The 20,328-nt window shown below is 35.4% G+C and overlaps 1 protein-coding gene across 2 annotated transcripts in view; it reads left to right on the forward strand.

Moving 5' to 3' along the window:
* Positions 1-20,077, forward strand: part of LOC148302723 (glutamate decarboxylase-like) — a 68,231-nt gene extending 48,154 nt beyond the window's left edge. The window contains exons 8-14 of one of the 2 annotated variants that reach the window (XM_088271089.1): positions 1,818-1,958; positions 2,755-2,865; positions 4,696-4,763; positions 12,236-12,314; positions 18,052-18,201; positions 18,929-19,123; positions 19,438-20,077. In XM_088271089.1, the coding sequence (XP_088127215.1) occupies positions 1,818-1,958; positions 2,755-2,865; positions 4,696-4,763; positions 12,236-12,314; positions 18,052-18,201; positions 18,929-19,123; positions 19,438-19,611 (918 nt within the window). In that variant the 3' untranslated portion in view covers positions 19,612-20,077. The remainder of the gene's footprint in view (positions 1-1,817; positions 1,959-2,754; positions 2,866-4,695; positions 4,764-12,235; positions 12,315-18,051; positions 18,202-18,928; positions 19,124-19,437) is intronic. The other variant, XM_088271088.1, reaches the window with a different exon arrangement.
* The last annotated feature ends 251 nt before the right edge of the window (positions 20,078-20,328 follow it).

Below are 20,328 nucleotides of genomic sequence, written 5' to 3' on the forward strand. Positions count from 1 at the left end.
AAAATAATTCTTAAAAAGCCCAGAACTTACCCCTCAAACTAGTATTCAAAGAACTTATTGTACCAACAATTGAAGTTATTTTTAATAAAGCCACTATCTTACAAATTTTTAAAGAAAAAATAACTAAAGTTTAAATTTCGCGTAACCTTAGATTTTCTAATAATTTAATATTACACAGGTGTAGAACAACAGCGGCATTAAACCATTATACGTACGTAGGTAAAGTTTTTTTAATAAACTTTCGGAAAACTTAAAATTTATAGAAAATTATCAAATCTTTAAAACTAAAATTAAAAAAAAAACACATAAGATTCACCCCTACCTAGACTCAATACCAAAGAATATTTTTTATTATTAATTTACTTTGATTATTTTTTATTTTAATATTTATTTACTTTGTTTAAAAAAATACAATTGTAAAACGAACTCCCTCTCTAAACACAAGTATCTACTTTATTAGAGAGGTAGAAACGTTATATTTGAAATGTATTGTATATTTACCAACTATTTTGTATTGTTTAAATATGTATTCTGTAAAAAAAAACAATAAAAAAGCTTTTTTTTGCTTCTATTACCAACCATATTACTTATAACCCTTATCCGCACCCAATGGTGCATAGGGCACTGCATCGAATTGACGCTGTGTTATCTTGATCATTACTCACATGAAGGCAAGGTGATCACTCTTGCGCTTCAGGAACCAGTCCAGGGTAATATTAAATAAATATTACCGTGTAAAATCACTAATATTTATTTTCACCCCCCTGGGAATCGAACCCGGGACCTCCAGCACGGTAGCTAAACACGCTGACCATTACACCACGGAGGCGGACAAAACCAACCATATTCGCTTCATTAATTCGTTTTACCATTCTGTTCTAGCTTATTCTATTCCCATGTCCAAACCATCTCAACACACCTTCCTTCATTTTATCGATAATGCTAATCTCAGCTTTGCATTGATTTATTATATCACCTGTTTTGAATATTGAAAGCATTAACTTTGTGGATCATATTGATATATTATTTTGAGAAATAAAAAGACTTATGACCGTCATAAATTAAACACTGAAGAGGGCGCAGGTTGTTGCCGAAACTAGTTGGTTGTCAATAAAAATGGGAGTGGATCAAAAAACAAAGTCTTTTTATTTCTCAAAATAATATATCTTATATCACCATTCGAACATCTACCATAAATCGTTTGGCCGCACATTGCGACTGGATTCAATGCTTTTTGATCGTCTCCTTCCTGGCTAAATTCCACTTCACCGTCTTCGCAGACCGTTGGAATCAGCTCTCCTCGTCCTCAGGTTGTAGGTCCTTATAGTCCACGCCTTCGAATCATGTCATCTTTCTTATTTGGTCTTCCTCTAGACGTCTTTCGAGGAAGATCCATGGCAACGCCTGGTTCACAATATGATCAGGTTCTCTGCGTCCTATGTGCCTATACCACCTCCAGTTGCCTTTCCTCTACCTTACTATCGATGTCTATTACACCTAGGTGTCTACGAATACTTGTCCTCAGGTTGTAGGTCCTTCACATGGGCCATGCCTTCGAAACATGTTATCTTTCTGCAGCATCCATGAATTATTTGGTCTTCCTGTAGATGTCTTTCAAGGAAGATCCATGGTGACTGCCTGGTTCACAATATGATCAGGTTCTCTGCGTCCTATGTGCCTATACCACCTCCAGTTGCCTTTCCTCTACCTTGCTATCGATGCCTGTTACAGCCTGTTATTGTTTCTCCATTTTGCTGTATTGGGAGGATGGAGTTTTGTATTGGATGTGTGACGTTCATGTTGTGTATTTGTTCTAGTGCCACTACTCGGTCAAGTCCTGTGCTGCAGTGTGCGGTCTTGGTACAGACAACTGTATCATTGTGCCAAGTGACGAGAGGGGCAGGCTGATCCCGACGGAGCTGGAGAGACTCATCTTGGAGAAGAAGAGCCGAGGACAGGTAACCAAAAATAATAATAAATAAATAATATAAAAACCCTTACCACTCCCCAATGGTGCATAGGGCACTGCTTTATATAAACACAGTGTTATCTCGATCGTTTACACATGAAGGAAAGGTGATCAGCCCTCCACTTCAGGTACCAGTCCAGTGTAATATTGAATAAATATTATAGTGAAAAATTCACTTATATGTATTAAACCCCCCTGGGAATCGAACCCGGGACCTCCAGAACGGTAGCCGAGCATGCTGACCATTACACTACGAAGGCGGACAAAACCAAAAATAATAAAAAATAAAAATATTAAAAATATCTCACAATATTTTGATGGGCCCAAATCTCTCGAGGGTTTTTACAGCAAAGATAAAAGATTTTTTCAAAATTACGCTTTGAAAATAGTGCTTAAGAAAAATTGATATAAGAATGTAGAAAAAAATAGAGAAGAACACAAGTATTATTTTTTGACATCTCATCAAAGATGAAGAAGAATATGGAAGTCTCGCCATTTACGGGGCTGACGACCGTCGTAGGCTGGTTTACGTGATCACTCTACACACGTGCAACATTCACCAATTCTACCCATTATTGACAACCACACTACTCAAAATCTTGAAAGTTCTATATATATGAACCAATTTAGAAACCTTGTTCTTGAATCACTAGAACTTCACTAGAGACATCTATTGGTGAGATGTAAACTATGCAGTTTATTTTTTTACTAAACGAAAGAGTGAACTCTTTATTTTGTCAAACTAACCCAGTTCAATTGTTTATTTTTTATTTGTTTTTATTTAGATTCCGTTCTTCGTGAACGCAACTGCAGGAACCACTGTGATTGGAGCGTTCGACCCCATCGACGAGATAGCAGATATTTGCGAGCGTCACAACTGTTGGCTGCACGTTGATGTAAGTCTAAGTCTAAATATACAAATGAAACACGTGTCTAAGACCCTGTTTGAATTTATTTACGTAAACGCGACTGTATTATTATTATGGTAAGATTAACGCAGAGAACATCATTGTCTAAGCTTAACTCTTCCGTGTCTGTCTGCTGTGCTGGTCGGGGTTGTGGGCGTCTGTGTACCGGCCAACGTCGAGTTGGAATCGGATCTAGCCGACTAATTGAACTAAACACTAATCCCTTTCACTGCCTACACTGAGGTACTTCTAGAAAACTTGGTGATGGACTTACAATCTTGTATTTATTTAGATTGGCAGTGATAGGTATATTGAATCTTTTAAATGTAAATTCACAGTATAATCGGGATACAATTTTATATCGTTTCACATTTTCAATAAATTTCGCAAATTAGTTTTTAAAAAAATGCTTAGCAAGAGCAGATCTGTCAGGAAGCCTATATGCTTCTGTATCAGATCTGGTCATGCGGTGGGACAGCTTTCAATAATGTATTATTATTATTATATATGTATTATTATTATATTGGAACAGGTAGATGATTTCGTGTATTTGGGTAGTATGTTTTCTAGGGATGGAAAGATTGATAAAGACATAGAAAGGAGAGTGAATGCTGGGAACAAAGTGAATGGTGCACTGAAATCAGTTATAGCAAATAAAAACCTATCAGCGGAAGCTAAACTGGCAGTGCACAACGGAGTCCTGGTTCCAACTCTAATGTATGGAAGTGAAACATGGAGTTGGCAAAAGAAGGATGAAAGTAGACTGAATGCAGTCGAAATGCGATCTCTCAGAAGAATGTGTAACAAAACGATGTATGATACATGTGCGAATAGTGCAATAAGGAACGAATGCAAAGCTGAGATAAGCATTATCGATAAAATTAAGAGAGGCGTGTAGAGATGGTTTGGACATGTGGAACGAATGGGTGAGGAAAGAACGGTAAAACAAATTTATGAGGCGAATGTTAGTGGAAAAAGGCGCAGAGGAAGACCGAGAAAAACATGGCACGATCAGGTATGCCAAACACTTGAATGTGGTCAGGTTAGGAGTCGTAACAATCGGCGGGTATGTATAAGAAGAGATGCATGAACGTGGAAGAGGCGAAGAATGTTTGCAAGGACAGAGTGGTGTGGCGCTCTATTCTCTCTGCCTACCCCTGCGGGGAAGCGGCGTGATGGTTAGTTAGTTAGTTAGTTTTATTATTATATTTTAAACCATATCCGCTACCTATGTGGATAATATATAAAATAGAACCCATTAGGTGATCCAAAATAAATTATCAGAAAAATGCTTTATGGAAAGATATATCGCTCGCTCCTTTCAAGAACGTCATAAATCAAAAAACTTGATTTTTCAGGAGGACGTTTTTAAAGTTTAAAAATATAATACAATGTATTAAAAATAAATATCAAGCTACTTATTGATCTTTTTACTGTGCAACAGATCTTTTTAGGTAAAACCTAAAGGTTTTTTCTCCATTTGAAAAATATTTAGTTTTTTTTTTTAAATAATTAAACAATACATTTTCTTCAAAATTCAAAAACAACACTTTCTGCCCTGTAGCGGGTAAATGTTAAGTAAAAAATATGCCACTTTTGCTGGGATATAATACATTTTCTGGGCATTCCAAAAACATGCACGGCTGAAAATTGACGATTTTTGATTTATGACGTTCTTGAAAGGAGTGAGCGATACATGTAGTGATTAGTCATATTTTCTTATTTTGTTTTAACTTTTTATTTTTTTAAATTATAATATATACAATTTGAAGGAGTTGTGTTATAAATGTATGTATTTCTTTCTTTCATACTTTGAAGGCCGCCTGGGGAGGTGGTATCCTGTTCTCCAAGAGACATCGCTTCCAACGATTGCGAGGAATTGAGAGGTAAGTCCATTCTGCAATAAAATATGTGTCGTTTCTTTTTTTATAGAGCAACGCGATTATTTTGAGTCCAATATTTATTTTTTGAATGTTTTTCGCAGACACTTTGTGGCACATTTTATAAACTTTATAAAAAAAAACAACTTTGTTTCAACCACTTTTTATTGGTACACTTTATCCAACCGGTTTCGACAAGAACCTTGTCATCCTCAGGGTTATGTTATGTGCTAATTCAAAAAAATTGAACTATTCATAGTTAATTACCCTTCCCTTACCTTTTTTGGTAATAATAATAATAATAAAACCCTCATCCGCACCCCAATGGTGCATAGGGCACTGCTTCATATGAACACAGTGTTATCTTGATCGTTTACACACGAAGGAAAGGTGCCCTCCGCTTCAGGTACCAGTCCAGGGTAATATTGAATAAATATTACAGTGAAAAAATCAATTATATTTATTTTACCCCCCCTGGGAATCGAGCCCCGAATCGAATTTTTGGTAAGGGAAGGGTAATTAACTATGAGTATTTCAATGTTTTAGAATTTTTTACATAAACCCTGATGATAACAAGGTTCTTGTCGAAACCGGTTGGATAAAGTGTACCAATTCAAAAGTTGTTTTAACAAAGTTGTTTTATTTTATACATTTTCTAATATTTATTATAAAGCTCTTAACTTGAGAAAAAAGTTGTGGTTTACGAAGAGATGTTGTAACTTTCGATCTAAATTCGTTTCCATGAATGTTTTTACAATGGGAGTATTCCGTTTGGTACGATAAATTAGAAATAGTGAAAAAAAACACACATATTTTTTAAATATATGTTTTTTTTAAATAATTTAAAATTATTATTTCTTTTCTCCTTACCTTTTATAACACTTTTCTTTTCAAAACTATAGAATTATTTCGAAGAAAAACTCATTTTTTCAATACAAGAAGTTTTAAGCACAAAAAATCAATTGCGTACTTTATTTACAACATTTTGAGTGTGTCCAAATACTTGTTCACAAAATCTGGATTATAATATAAGAGTTAATAAAAAGCTTCTTTACACCTCACCAATAGATGTCTCTAGTGAAGTTCTAGTGATTCATGAACAAGGTTTCTAAATTGGTTCATATATATAGAACTTCCAAGAATTTGAGTAGTGTGGTTGTCAATAATGGGTAGAATTGGTGAATGTTACACGTGTGTAAAGTGATCACTTAAACCAGCCTATGACGGTCGTAAGCCCCGTAAATGCCCAGACTTCCATATTCTTCTTCATCTTTGATGAGATGTCAAAAAATAATATGCGTACTTTATATTTTACCTAGGCCTAAAGAAAATTAAGTTCCTATTATTCGAATACTGGGCCTTTAATTGAAAAGTTTATTGACTTAACAGGAGACTTAGTTCATTATTAAATAACACATTTTCTTCAAAATGCAAAAACAACACTTTCTGCCCTGTAGCGGGTAAATATTAAGTTATAAATATGCCGCTTTTGCTGGGATATAGTACATTTTCAGGCCATTCTGAAAATATGCTCAACTGAAAATTGTCGATTTTTGATTTGGAGTGAGTGAATTGTCAGCAGTGGTCGTCCTGGGCGGTGCGAACCTGATGCCTTGTAAAAGAGGCAAGCTTGATGGCGGCTCTCGGGAGGCATGCGGAGTACATGGCCAAGCCAACTGAATCGCCTTTTCTTGACGACAGTTGTGAAAAAGAAATCATTTATATAGCTCTATCATATATTGTGTCTGATTGTGGTCCCGTGGTTAGTGTCGCGGACTCTTAAGTCAGAGTTTCTCGGTTGGAATCCACTCTACCACAATTTGATACCGATTTCTAATAATGAGAAAATATGCTTAATTGAAAATTAACGATTTTTGATTTATAGAGTTGTTAAAAGGAGTGAGCGAATTGAGAAATTAAACATATAAGAAAGGCGCATCATCTGTTTTCTTTCTTTTCCATTCAACCCGACTGAGCCACAACAACGCTTGGCCGAATAAAGCTAGTCTCTAAAAAAAATCATTTGATTACTAATAATAACATCATAATTAATACTTAGTTACGTTTCTATTCACCCCATAGTTGAAAAGGTTAATCCAAATTGCTGTTTAATGTTCGCTTGTGTTCCCCATCCCTACGCAGGAGAGTCCCACCCCTTACGTCAGAGGGTGGCTAATGCATCTCCGACAGCTGTTACTCTCCTGAAATGCTTTTAGCTGAAACCCCGAGGTCTGAAGGCTGAAAGCACAGCTTTTCTCTGAAGCTAAGCTCTAAAATAAAGCCTTTCAAACTCACATTTTTGCCATAAAAACCGGCCTTATTAAAATACATAAATAAACCTCCATGGCTGACTTTTAAAAGCTTACGTACTATGCTGATATACGAGAGCTTTATGTTTTACCTATGTATAAAAAACAATCGTTTTTATTTATGTAAACCAACAAAGTCTCCTATAAACCCAATAAACTTATCAATTTAAGGCCCACTGTTCGATTAATAGCAACTTGATTTTTTTTAAACCCAGGAGACAATTGACGTAAATGTTATTTTTATCTTAAAACGCCATTTTTGTATGGGAAAAATAAGTTTTTCATCGAAATAAATATATAATTTTGAAATGAAAGGTAAGAAGTTAAAAAAAAATCAATCTATGTACTCGTATATATAATTCTAAAAAATTCAATTCAATTCAATACACAAAGACAGGCGCCGTGGCGTAGTTGGGTAGACGCTCGACTGCGAAACTGGCGTCGCGGGCTCGATTCCCGCCAATTACAAAATAAATTCGAGAAATAATTATTTTCAATTGGTCTGGGTGTTTGTGATGTATTTTTCACATTTACCTTCCCTATCCTTACTATCTTACTTGCATACAAGACTCTAATAGAGGCTTTACGGGTTATTCCTTTAAAAAAATGTATTTAAAAAAATGGACGTTAAATTACGTCCGGCTCTCAGCGCTGCCGGAAGCTTACTGAATTATACTATTGCGAGTAAGGTGTTAATAATTTTTTCAATTGAAAATATAAGCAGAGGAAGACCGAGCAGAGCTAAACATGATTCAAGTACTTAGATACTTGGGCGTAGTCAAAGAATCGGAATATTTGGCGGATATGTATGTATGAGATACACGAATGTGGAAGAGGTGAAAAACTTCATAAAAATTCATCAAATAACGTCAGCTTTTCAATCACTATTCCACTTCATGCTACTCTCCACCCCTATCTCATTTTTAAATGGTACAAGATATTTTACTCTAATTTTCACACCCGGTTTCCCCCTCGCAGACATCCTCGGACCAAACACCTGCACGTTCCCAGATTAAGGATGTTGACTTTATCCAGGATTTGAACTAAAACCCGTTTGTAAAACACTAAGGGATGAAGTGTGTAGTCCAAATATTATATATTTAAATTAAAAAAACTCAGAGATGAGGGTGTCTAAGGATGCCCTCTTCAAAGTACAAACTAAAGCTTTTATATTGGCATCTCAACATAGATGAAGAAGAAAAAGAAAGTCTGTTTTTTCAGGGCTTGGGAACTGTCACAGGCTGCATTTTTTACAACATTTTGAGTGTGTCCAAATTCTTGTTAAAAAAATCTGGATTATCTCCAATTACAGGAGTTATTTTCATATTGTTTTTTGACATCTCATCAAAGACGAAGAAGAATATGGAAGTCTGGGTACTTACGGGGCTTACGACCGTCATAGGCTGGTTTAAGTGATCACTTTACACACGTGTAACATTCACCAATTCTACCCATTATTGAAAACCACACTACTGTTTTTTTTAATTACCTAACGTCCAAGTGACTCTGAAATCAGGCTACAGCTTATGCAACACCTCTAATCATGTCCCTACTCAGGCTTCAAGTTTATAAGTTTCATAGCCTATGCCTACTCGTGAGTGGATTTACTCTTTATGTTTAAAGTTACTATAATTTCATGAAATTCATGAGTGAAAATTCTAGGCAAAAACACTCGCTCATACTACTTAAATTCTTGGAAGTTCTATATATATGAACCAATTTCGAAACGTTGTTCTTGAATCATTAGAACTTCACTAGAGACATCTATTGGTGAGATGAAAAGAAGCCTTTTTATTGAGCAGAAACTCTTTTAATTGTATGTGAGGTCCGAATCCTGGATTATAATCACATACATGGAAACGCCAGAAAATATCCTTTTAATTTTATTATTTTAGCTTGTAATTTGACCAGATAATTTATTTACAACATTTTGAATGTGTCCAAATACTTGATTACAAATCTGGATTATCTCTAAATTAATTGGATTTGTGGACAAGTATTTGGACACACTAAAAATGTTGTAACCTTCATTAAAACTCATCAGTCAAAGGGTTAGCAAATTACGCGTATTGAACAGCCCTGTTTAAAGTGGTATGCAAATTCAGGGTTGCCCAAATTTGATAAATTGTGCGTCATTAAAAGCAGGACTGTAATTTTTATTGCCCTCCGAGACCTGAGCGAGGCAGACATGATTAATTGTCCTCATTTGAGGGCAAATTGTTGCCACGACAGAGTGTGTCGAATCGACACGATGAGTCCTAAAGACAGCATTGAATGAGAGTGATTGATATTCTGTTTTTTTTTACTTAATTTAATAACATTTTGATGTGTCCAAATCCTTGTTCACAAATCTCTGCTTAGTGGAAAAGCTTACTCAAATCAACCATAAATTCTGGCAAGAGCACACACAAGCAGACAGGCGCCGTGGCGTAGCTGGGTAGGCGCGAAATTGGCATCGCGGGTTGGATTCCCGCCAATTACTAAATAAATTCAGGAAAGATTTATTTTCAATTGGTCTGGGTGTTAGTGATGCATTTTTCACATTTACCTTCCCTGCCCTTACTGTCATATGCACCTGCAGACAAGCCTCTATAGAGTTTTGAGGGTTATTATTTTTTTATTGAATAACAAATACTTGAAAGTGGTCATGTGATGAATCGTAATAATCGGTGGGTATGTATGAGGAGATGTGTGAACGTGGAAGAGGCGAAGAACGTTTGTAAAGACAGAGTGGTGTGGCGTTCTATTCTCTCTGCCTAACCCTGCGGGGAAGTGGCGTGATGGTTGGTTACTTAGTTAGTTTGTGTCAATTATATAGTCCAAATCTTTGTTCACAAATCAGGATTTCTCCACAACGGACTTATTATATATTTATTTTTATATCTCAACATAGAAGAATATAAGAGTCTGACAATTTACATATTTATTATATATTTTTAACTTAATATTTACCCGCTACAGGGCATAAAGTGTTGTTTTTGCATTTTGAAGAAAAGGTATTGTTTAATAATTTTTTTAAATATCCAAAATATTTTTAAAAAGTAGAAATCGTCAATTTTCAGTTGTGCATGTTTTCGGAATGCCCAGAAAATGTACTATATCCCAACAAAAGAGGCATATTTTTAACTTAATATTTACCCGCTACAGGGCAGAAAGTGTTGTTTTTGCATTTTGAAGAAAAGGTATTGTTTAATAATTTTTTTAAATAAACTAAATATTTTTCAAATGGAGAAAAAACCTTCATGTTTTAGCTAAAAAGATCTGTAACAGTAAAAAGTTAAGTAAGTGGCTTGATATTTATTTTTAAAACATTGTATCAAGTTTATTTATTTATGACGTTCTTGAAAGGAGTGAGCGACATGTAAGTCATCACTCAATTCAGCTTTGACAGTCGTAAGCCCTGTAAACACCCAGATTTCCATATCCTTTTTCGATTATTTTGAGATGTCAACACAAACAAATCTTTAAATGGACAAACCCGGATCTGTTAACAGAGAGATTTGACCACTCAAAATATTGTGGAATTAAATGAAAGATATTTAAAATCGGTTAACTCGCCCTATTTTTGGGTTTTAAATTATTCAAATAACCCTCGACTGAGCACACTCCGATAACACAATCGGGTGTTAATGTTATACAAATCAAATAACGTAGGTACTCGCATCCCCTTAACCCTTCGTATACCGATTGTTGACACGAAGACGGTACAGCAAAACCTCGATATAACGGACCTCTATTTAACGAATTTCGGATATAACGGACAAAAATTTAGTCAAATGTAAAAAATAAATAAAAACGTCCGGTTAATTAATATTATCTTCTTCTGACCAAATGCAAATTGTTTTTTTTTAAGAGAAATATTTGTGTTTTTATTATTTACAAAATTACTTTAATTTCATACTATTCCTGTGAGCCTACGAGGCTCATTATTAGAAATAGGTATCAAATTGTGGTAGAGTGGGTTCGAACCGAGAAACTCTGACTACAACCCGACACATTAATATTATCTTCTTTTAAATCTTATTGCAATGGTGCATAGGGCACTGCATCGTGTAAACGCAGTGTTATCTTGATCGTTAACACGTGAAGGAAAAGTGATTACTTCTGCGCTTCAGGGTTCGTCCAGGAATAAAAAAATTAATATTATCGTGTAAAATCACTAATATTTATTTTCACTCCCCCCTTGGAATCGAGTCCGGGACCTCCAGCACGGTAGCTAAACACGCTAACCGTTACACCACGGAGGCAGACAATTAATATTATACGTGCTTAAATTCAAGTATCGTCGCATGTAAATTTTTTTAGTGGCCGTGATAATCACGCTTACCATGATAATGTCCGCCTCGGCTACCGTTCTGGAGGTGCCGGGCTCGATTCCCGGGGGGGTCAAATAACGAGAAGTGATTTTTTCACTCTAATATTTATTCAATATTACCCTGGACTGGTACCTGAAGCAGAGGGCTGATCACCTTACCTTCGTGTGTTAATGATCAAGATAACACTGCGTTTATATGATGCAGTGCCCTATGCACCATTGGGGTGCGGATAAGGGTTCGAATGAATGATAATCACGTCATACGCCTAGCACTAGAATTTGGGACATGATGCCGTCCTGCCCGTAGACTGCACCTAGCCGGAGTAACATAAACACTACCAAAAGTGAAGTCATCAGTGGTAAGATCTCATCGCTCACTCCTTTCAAGAACGTCATAAATCAAAAATCGTCAATTTTCAGTTTTGCGTGTTTTCGGAATGCCCAGAAAATGTACTATATCCCAGCAAAAGAGGCATATTTTTAACTTAATATTTACCCCGCTACAGGGCAGAAAGTGTTATTTTTGCATTTTGAAGAAATGGTATTGTTTAATTATTTTATAAAATAAACTAAATATTTTTCAAATGGAGAAAAAACCTTCAGGTTAAACCTAAAAAGATCTGTTGCACAGTAAAAAGTTCAATAAGTGGCTAGTAATTTATTTTTCATATTTTGTATTATATTTTTAAACTTTAAAAACGTTCTCCTGAAAAATCAAGTTTTTTTTGTATGACGTTCTTGAAAGGAGTGAACGACATCTCGAAGATCTAATAACGTGTATTGACTATTCGTCAGATAACAAACTTCAACGAAATTCAAAAACACCCTTTACATATATGGTACTTTTTTTCTAGGGCGGACTCTGTGACTTGGAACCCCCATAAGCTGATGGGAACTCTACTGCAGTGCTCCACTATTCATTTCAAGGAAGACGTATGTGATTTTCATTTACCTAGCTGGCTATTATCCTTGGCTCTACCCGACCCAGATTCTCCATGGTATGTTTGGCTACAATAGTTTAGAGACTAGAAGGAATGTGTATTTGAATACGCATTTTTATCGTTGTTGCACGGTATGATGGATAATCCTGAAATTATCCGGAACATTGGTCTGCATGTTCCCGATAGTTACCAAAACAGCGTCGACATAGATTGTTTCCCATTCCTATATACAGGACCAACCTGGCGATGGTTGTGCCTGCAGGAAGAGCTACCGCTATGTTGAACAATATCACATTGAATATTGATCTGTTCCATGTATCCGAAGGTCTTTTCCGAAGCGGGATTCTTCTACACCTTTAAATCTATACGCCTTGAATATTGTTTGTTTTGTATGTATATTTTTTATTAATAGTTTATCTTAATAATATTAATATATTACATTTATGTTAATAATATTACTAGATGTAGAATTTTGGCTGAAAGTACTATTTTTTTAAATATCCAAATCACTGATTTTTATTATTCTGAAGCAAGCAGATATCAAGAGCAGTTTTAAATCTGTTTCTCGATAAAATAAGAGTGAATTATGTAGCTAAATGTCAGGTCACAGCTGCGTCCGCCATTTTGGAGCAAGTTTTTGGCGGGAAGGGGAACAGGGTTGCCAGTTTAATTAAATTCCGGCAGGCTGTTGGCTGGCAACATATGTTACAAATTTCCGGGGTTATATTTCTGTGGCGGCTCGTGCAATGAATAATTTATAAGTACCTATTTAGCTGATTTGAAAAAAGATAATCCAAGTGCTTACGGAATGGATTTTGTGGATGTGTGTGTGTGTGCGTATATAAATATATATATATATATATATATATATGACTTTCAAAACACGCCTTTAACATTACTATCCATCCTTGGGACCCTAACTGTCTATTATACCATTCTTCCTTGATTTCCTCTAGGTCTTTCCTCTCAACTCCTTACCTGATCTTACTTTCTTTGCATTACTTGCCTTCATCAATTTACTGTTTGTTTAATATTGTATGTAACCTCTCAGCCGAAGCCCCAAAACTATATATGAAAGTTGTTTGATTGGAAAAGTAAGAAAATAATGCAAGGTCGAGATAAGCATTATTAATAAAATTAAGAAAGGTGCGTTGAGATGATTTGGACATGCGGAACGAATGAGTGAAGAAAGAACGGTAAATCAAATTTATGAGGCTAATGTAGTTGGAAATAGGACCAGAGTTAAACCGAGGAAAACTTGGCGTGATCAATCAGGTCAAATATTTGGGCGTGATCAGGAGCAGAATCAGAATAATCGGCGGGTATGTATGAGGAGATGCATGAATGTGGAAGAGGCAAGTATTGTTTTCAAAGATAGATTGGTGTAGGAAAGCAGCGTGGTGGTTAGTTAGCTACAACGTCCAGATCAACCTAGTTTGATGAATGGATGATAGGTATTCATGGTTCGAAGCTACCAGGAGTACAGAACGGCGCAGGAGGTATTTGGTACCCATGCTAATTAGTTAGTTAATTATTATTTTTACTATAGTACTACGAAGTACGAACCTTTCGATACAATTCTACAACACACATACGTTTTGATATTCCGATCATCACTTCCATATAAACTTCATGAAGCTACCAGGAGTACAGAACGGCGCAGGAGGTATTCGGTACCCATCCTAGTTAGTTAGTTAATTATTATTTTTACTATAGTACTACGAAGGGATACATACAACCTTTCAATACAATTCTACAACAATCATAAATAAATCATAAATCAAAAATCGTCAATTTTTAGTTGTGCATGTTTTCGGAATGCCTAGAAAATGTACTATATCCCAGTAAAAGAATCTTATTTTTAACTTTATATTTACCCGCTACAGGGCAGAAAGTGTTGTTTTTTGTATTTTGAAGAAAAGGTATTATTTAATTATTATTTTTAAATAAACTAAATATTTTTCAAATGGAGAAAAATTCCTCAGGTCATGCTTAAAAACATATGTTGCACAGTAAGAAGTTCAATAAGTGGCTTGATATTTATTTTAATACATTGTGTTATATTTTTAAACTTTAAAAACGTTCTCCTGAAAATTTGAGTTTTTTAATTTATGACGTTCTTGAAAGGAGTGAGCGACATACGTTTTGATATTCCGATCATCACTTCCATATAAACTTCATGAAGCTACCAGGAGTACAGAACGATGTAGGAGGTATTTAGCACCCATGCAGGGAAGCGGCGTGATAGTTAGTAGTAAATTAGTCAGATAATTTATATAAAAATATACTTATACCTTTAATAAATTAATTCACGAACAGCCGTTGAGTCAGTGGAATGTGACATCCCCTCCAAAATAGCTTCGCTAATATAAATTCCTTGGCACAGAACATCCCCTGAATTTCAACCTACAACAATTTTTGCAACTACATAGATTCTTTAGGAGTTATCTGGTGGAATATATGCTCACTGCGTATAAAATAAGAGAATTACAAAAGCGCTATATAATTTTCAACATTTTGAGTGTGTCCAAATACTTGTTCACAAAACCTGGATTATCTCCAATCACGGGAGTTATTTTCATACTATTTTTTGACATCTCATCAAAGATGAGGAAGAATATGGAAGTCTGGGCATTAACGGGGCTGACGACCGGCAGAGGCTGGTTTAAGTGATCATTTACACATGGTACGTTCACCAATTCTAAATTATACGCTTAAATAATTAAAATGAAAATGATATTTTCTGGCGTTTCTCATGTGTGTGATTATAATCCAGGATTCGGACTAATGAAAGAGTTTCTGCTCAATAAAAAGCTTCTTTTCATCTCACCAATAGATGTCTGTAGTGAAGTTCTAATTATTCTAGAACTTCCAAGAATTTAAATGTTGTCAATCATGGGTAGAATTGGTGAACGTTACATGAAAAAAAAACTTTTCATCTCACCAATAGATGTCTCTAGTGAAGTTCTAGTGGTTCAAGAACAAGGTTTCTAAATTGGTTCATATACAATATTATATATAGAACTTCCAATAATTTGAGTACCTAGTGTGTTTGTCAATAATGGGTAGAATTGGTGAATGTTACACGTGTGTTAAGTGTTTACTTAAACCAGCCTATGACGGTCGTCAGCCCCGTAAATTCCCAGACTTCCATATTCTTCTTCATCTTTGATGAGATGCCAAAAAATAATATGCAAATTACTCCATTAATTGGAGATAATCCAAATTTTGTGAACAAGTATATGGACACACTCAAAATGTTGTTAAAAAAAAACCCTGGTTAGATATATGAATTAATTGGAAGGTTTCGAAGGGTTCAGTACTTTATAAAGCATGCTACCGATAGGTAGTACGTAAATATAGTATCATCCGTGTTTCAAAGTTTTAATTTAGTGCTCCCACGAGAACCAAGTAGGAACTGCGCAGCATAAACTAGACCTAATGTTCCCTCCTGTCAAACTGCTTTCCCGCCATCTGCGGCTCGCGCCCAATCAATCATGGCGGACAGTTCTTTATTTGAATTTTCAGTCTAAAACAGGGTGACCAGACAAAAATATTGCGTTATTTAAGTAGGTACCAAAACATTGAATAAAAGCGGGGTAATAATTTTAAATTTAGACCGAGGAAAACTTTAGTTTAGTCGTAATCAAGTACCTTAAATACGTAAAAGCGGGTATGTATGAGGAGATGCATGAATGTGAAAGAGGCGAAGATTGTTTGAAAGAAATGCAATTCATCAATATGCAGTTCATTTAATGTTGTGTTCAATGTCTATGACGAATGTGCTGTAAAACCATGTATGATTCATTTCATGTGAAAAGAAATGAAGGCTGAGATAAGTATTCGATTGCATGTCATTATCAATTTTCTTTTATTATTATTTTTGTTCGCTTCCGTAGTGTAATGGTCAGCACGCTTGGCTACCGTTCTGGAGGTCCCGGGTTCGATTCCCAGGGGGGGTAAAATAAATATAAGTGATTTTTACACTGTAATATTTATTCAATATTACCCTGGACTGGTACCTGAAGCGGAGGGCTGATCACCTTTCCTTCATGTGTAAACGATTGAGATAACACTGCGTTTATATGAAGCAGTGCCCTATGCACCATTGGGGTGTGGATAAGGGTTTTTTATTATTATTTTTATTTTACCAACAATTATTGTAGAATATGCTCTCGGCACGGAAAAACTCACTGAGGGCATATTATTTTTTTTTATATAGTAAAGAGAAATATTTGTGTTTTTATTATTCACGCAAATATTTCAATTCTATACTATTTCTGTGAGCCTAAGCGGCTCATTATTAGAAATATGTATCAAATAATTGTAGAGTGGGTTCGAACCGAGAAACTCTGACTTAAGAGTCCGCAACACTAACCACGGGACCACAACCCGACGTATTATAACTTGTAATTTTGTATATTATGAAATAAAAATAAATGATAAGTAAATATAATTATACAATAATTAATATCTAGTTCAAACCTAAATTGATATTTCTGTCAATTGTTTTTATACTGTTAGTTTTTTTTTAATGTACTAGTTATTTTGAAATGATCACCCTATGAATCAGGACCTTCATAAGGGGAGACTGCCACATACTATGAACCTGCTAGATAAAATCCCAAACTACACAATGCCTCATTCTTATGCTAAAAATATTGAGAAGTGGTTGACTTTGGGGGGTGAATTGGGTTTTTATTATAGGTAATCCTATAATTTAAAATAATCTTCCCCATAAAGGGTGCAGAAGGGATCTTCCTTGTATTATCCTGGAGAGTAGCTATTGATAAGGTGCTCCAGGAAATAGGTGTCAAGTTACAAAATAATGTACGATAAAAGAATATATATATATATATATATATGTATATATATATATATATATATATATATATATATATATATATATATATATATATATATATATATATATATATATATATATATATTCCGCCTCCGTAGTGTAATGGTTAGCACGCTCGGCTACCGAACTGGAGATCCCGAGTTCGATTCCCAGGGGGGCTCAAATAAATAAAAGTGATTTTTTCACTCTAATATTTATTCAATATTACCCTGGACTGGCACATGAAGCGGAGGGCTGATCACCTTTCCTTCATGTGTTAATGATCAAGATAACACTGCGTTTATATGATGCAGTGCCCTATGCACCATTGGGGTGCGGATGAGGGTTCTAATGAATAAAAAGTCATGGTGTTTTGAATATTGAAAGCAGTATCTTTGTGGATCATATTGATATATTATTTTGAGAAATAAAAAGACTTTTTTTTATCCACTCACATTAAAATTTAACAACCAACTAGTTTCGGCAACAACCTGTTGCCCTCTTCAGTCATAAATTAAACCCTGAAGAGGGCAACAGGTTGTTGCCGAAACTAGTTGGTTGTTAAGTAAAAATGTGAGTGGATAAAAAAAAAGTCTTTTTATTTCTCAAAATAATAAATAAAAATTCATAGATTGTCACGTAGTTTTGCTCTGATTAAAGAAAACACTAGTTTTATGCCACTTGAGTTTTATTAAAGACTACATGTTTCGGAAGTTAAACTTCCATCATTCAGGTCTCTATAATAACAGGAAGTTTAACTTCCGAACATGTAGTCTTCAATAAAACTCAAGTGGTATAAAACAAGTGTTTTCTTTAATGATTGTAACATGTCTTACCACAAAGTTAATGCCGAAACAATAAATAAAATAGTTTTGCTCTTGTAAAGGGTCTCCTGATCAGCTGCAATCAGATGTCGGCCGAGTACCTCTTCATGACGGACAAGCTGTATGATGTCCAGTACGACACGGGAGACAAGGTCATCCAGTGCGGACGTCACAACGACATCTTCAAGTTGTGGCTGCAGTGGAGAGCAAAGGTAACAGAGCATCAAAACTAGCAACTTTCAAAATACTGAAACTATATTAAAAATATGTAATTTCTTTTCCTAGATACTAGAACATACTGTTCCCTTGTGTGTTGTATTCAGATTGCAGATTTATACTCGCTTCGGGACTAACGAGTATAAACACGAGTTGTCGAGGAGACTAAAACATTCATACATGACAATTATTTTTTGTATTCTTCTTTTCTTGGCCTTGTTGCCCGTTTTTAAGATGGATTAGCCTCTTGCAATATAGATTCCCAGCTGTCAATCCATCTCTTTGGTGGTCTGCCCGAGAGTCGGCTACTTTGGGGTTGGGCGTGCAATGCAATATGGTGGAATCTGGATAGTTCCATTCTCTTCACATGCGCATACCATTATTTTTTATTCATTACATATAATAAGATAATGTGTTAGTATACTTTTAATTCAATAATATTTTTATGCCATTTGACTCCGGGCCGGGTGAAAAGTAAATGTACGCGCCTGGGGTGTACGCCGCACACAACGTATTAACTAACATCCAAGGGACATTTCTCATACAAAAGGCAGCAAACAGTCAAATCGCTTTTTTAACTATAATATAATTTAATCAATACATAAATTGAACAGCCACGGTGACATTACACATCCCTGTTTAACGCCTTTGTGTGGCGTAGAGCCTGTAGCCATAAGGATAATACATGTAGGATGAATTAATGATAAATGGCAATGCGTTCAGGGAACCCAAGGGTTCGAGCGGCTGATGGACCGCCTGCTGGAGCTGACCGAGTACATGGTGAACAAGATCAAGGCGTCGCCCGACAAGTACTACCTCATCCTGGAGCCGGAGCTGGTCAACGTCTGCTTCTGGTACGTGCCCAGGAGGCTTCGCAGCGTGCGCCACGACAGGAGGCGAGAGGAGGAACTCGGCAAGGTATGAAGAGTTTATTATCAACTACTACTGCTACCATCACGACAAGTACTACCTCATCCCGGAGCCGGAGCTGGTCAACGTCTGCTTCTGGAGGCTGTTCCCCCCCTCTTTCTATCTACCAAGCAGAAACTCAGTCTGTTGTATAAAAATATCGAATGACAATTTCCAAAATTTTCAGACTTCTTTCATATAAATGATAAATGTTTCGTCTCAAATTGAGACATTAATAATCTTGATATATCAACTGTAGGGTGAATAATTTAGTGTCTGATAGAATAAGTAATCAAAAATTATTATTTATTTCTCTCGTTAAGGTGTGCCCCATCCTGAAGGGTCGCATGATGCAGTCAGGAACCATGATGGTGGGCTACCAGCCCGACGACCGTCGTCCCAACTTCTTCAGGAACATCATCTCGTCTGCAGCAGTCACTGAAAAGGACATCGACTTCCTTCTCGATGAAATGGACAGACTGGGACAGGACCTGTAAATCAACCGAGCTGACAACGAGACTCCAAGCTTCGACTGTGCATGAATTACCAAGAAATATGTGTTTAAATATTTAATATTATATTTAAACGTTAAAAATTAATTTTTACGTACTTGTTTGTTATTTTTTAAGTCTAAAAAAATTCTTATTATAAATCTTGTGACATGAAAATACCGTAAGCGGGAGTCACAAATCACAAAATAAAGCAAATTAACCTCAAAATGGCAAAATCTATGAAGAAATAAAGTTTTGTTACTATTTAATGTTATGCCTGTGTAAAACAGGTAAAATTAACAGAGAATTAATCATATTCAGCAGTCAATGTTGTACCCTGTAATCGTTTTTAGTTATTTTTAAAAAATAACAACCTCTTGTTTTATGGCGTTAAACGTCGCTTGTTCTGTGATTGGGTCTATGGAAATTATGTTTTGAAAAGTTGTCTATGACACTAAAAGAACTGTCAAAATTCAAAAATTATGGAATCTCAGAAAGTTGGTATATTATTTACAAATGTTATTTGAGAATATATTTATTTTCATATAGTTTATTAGGTTTTAAAAATTAATATGAAATTTTATTTAATTTTTGAATCCTTCATGTGCATACGAAGTTTGAGGTTTATCTCTGCGTATTTTTAGAGTTGCAAAGCGATATATTAAAAATTAGCACGAATTTCAGACACAAAAACCTTTTCGTTTCATTTTGGTCGACGATAAT

This window comes from Brachycentrus maculatus, unplaced genomic scaffold (genome assembly GCF_059751285.1).
Source record: "Brachycentrus maculatus isolate JH-2025_06_01 unplaced genomic scaffold, ASM5975128v1 h1tg000420l, whole genome shotgun sequence".
NCBI lineage: Eukaryota > Metazoa > Arthropoda > Insecta > Trichoptera > Brachycentridae > Brachycentrus > Brachycentrus maculatus.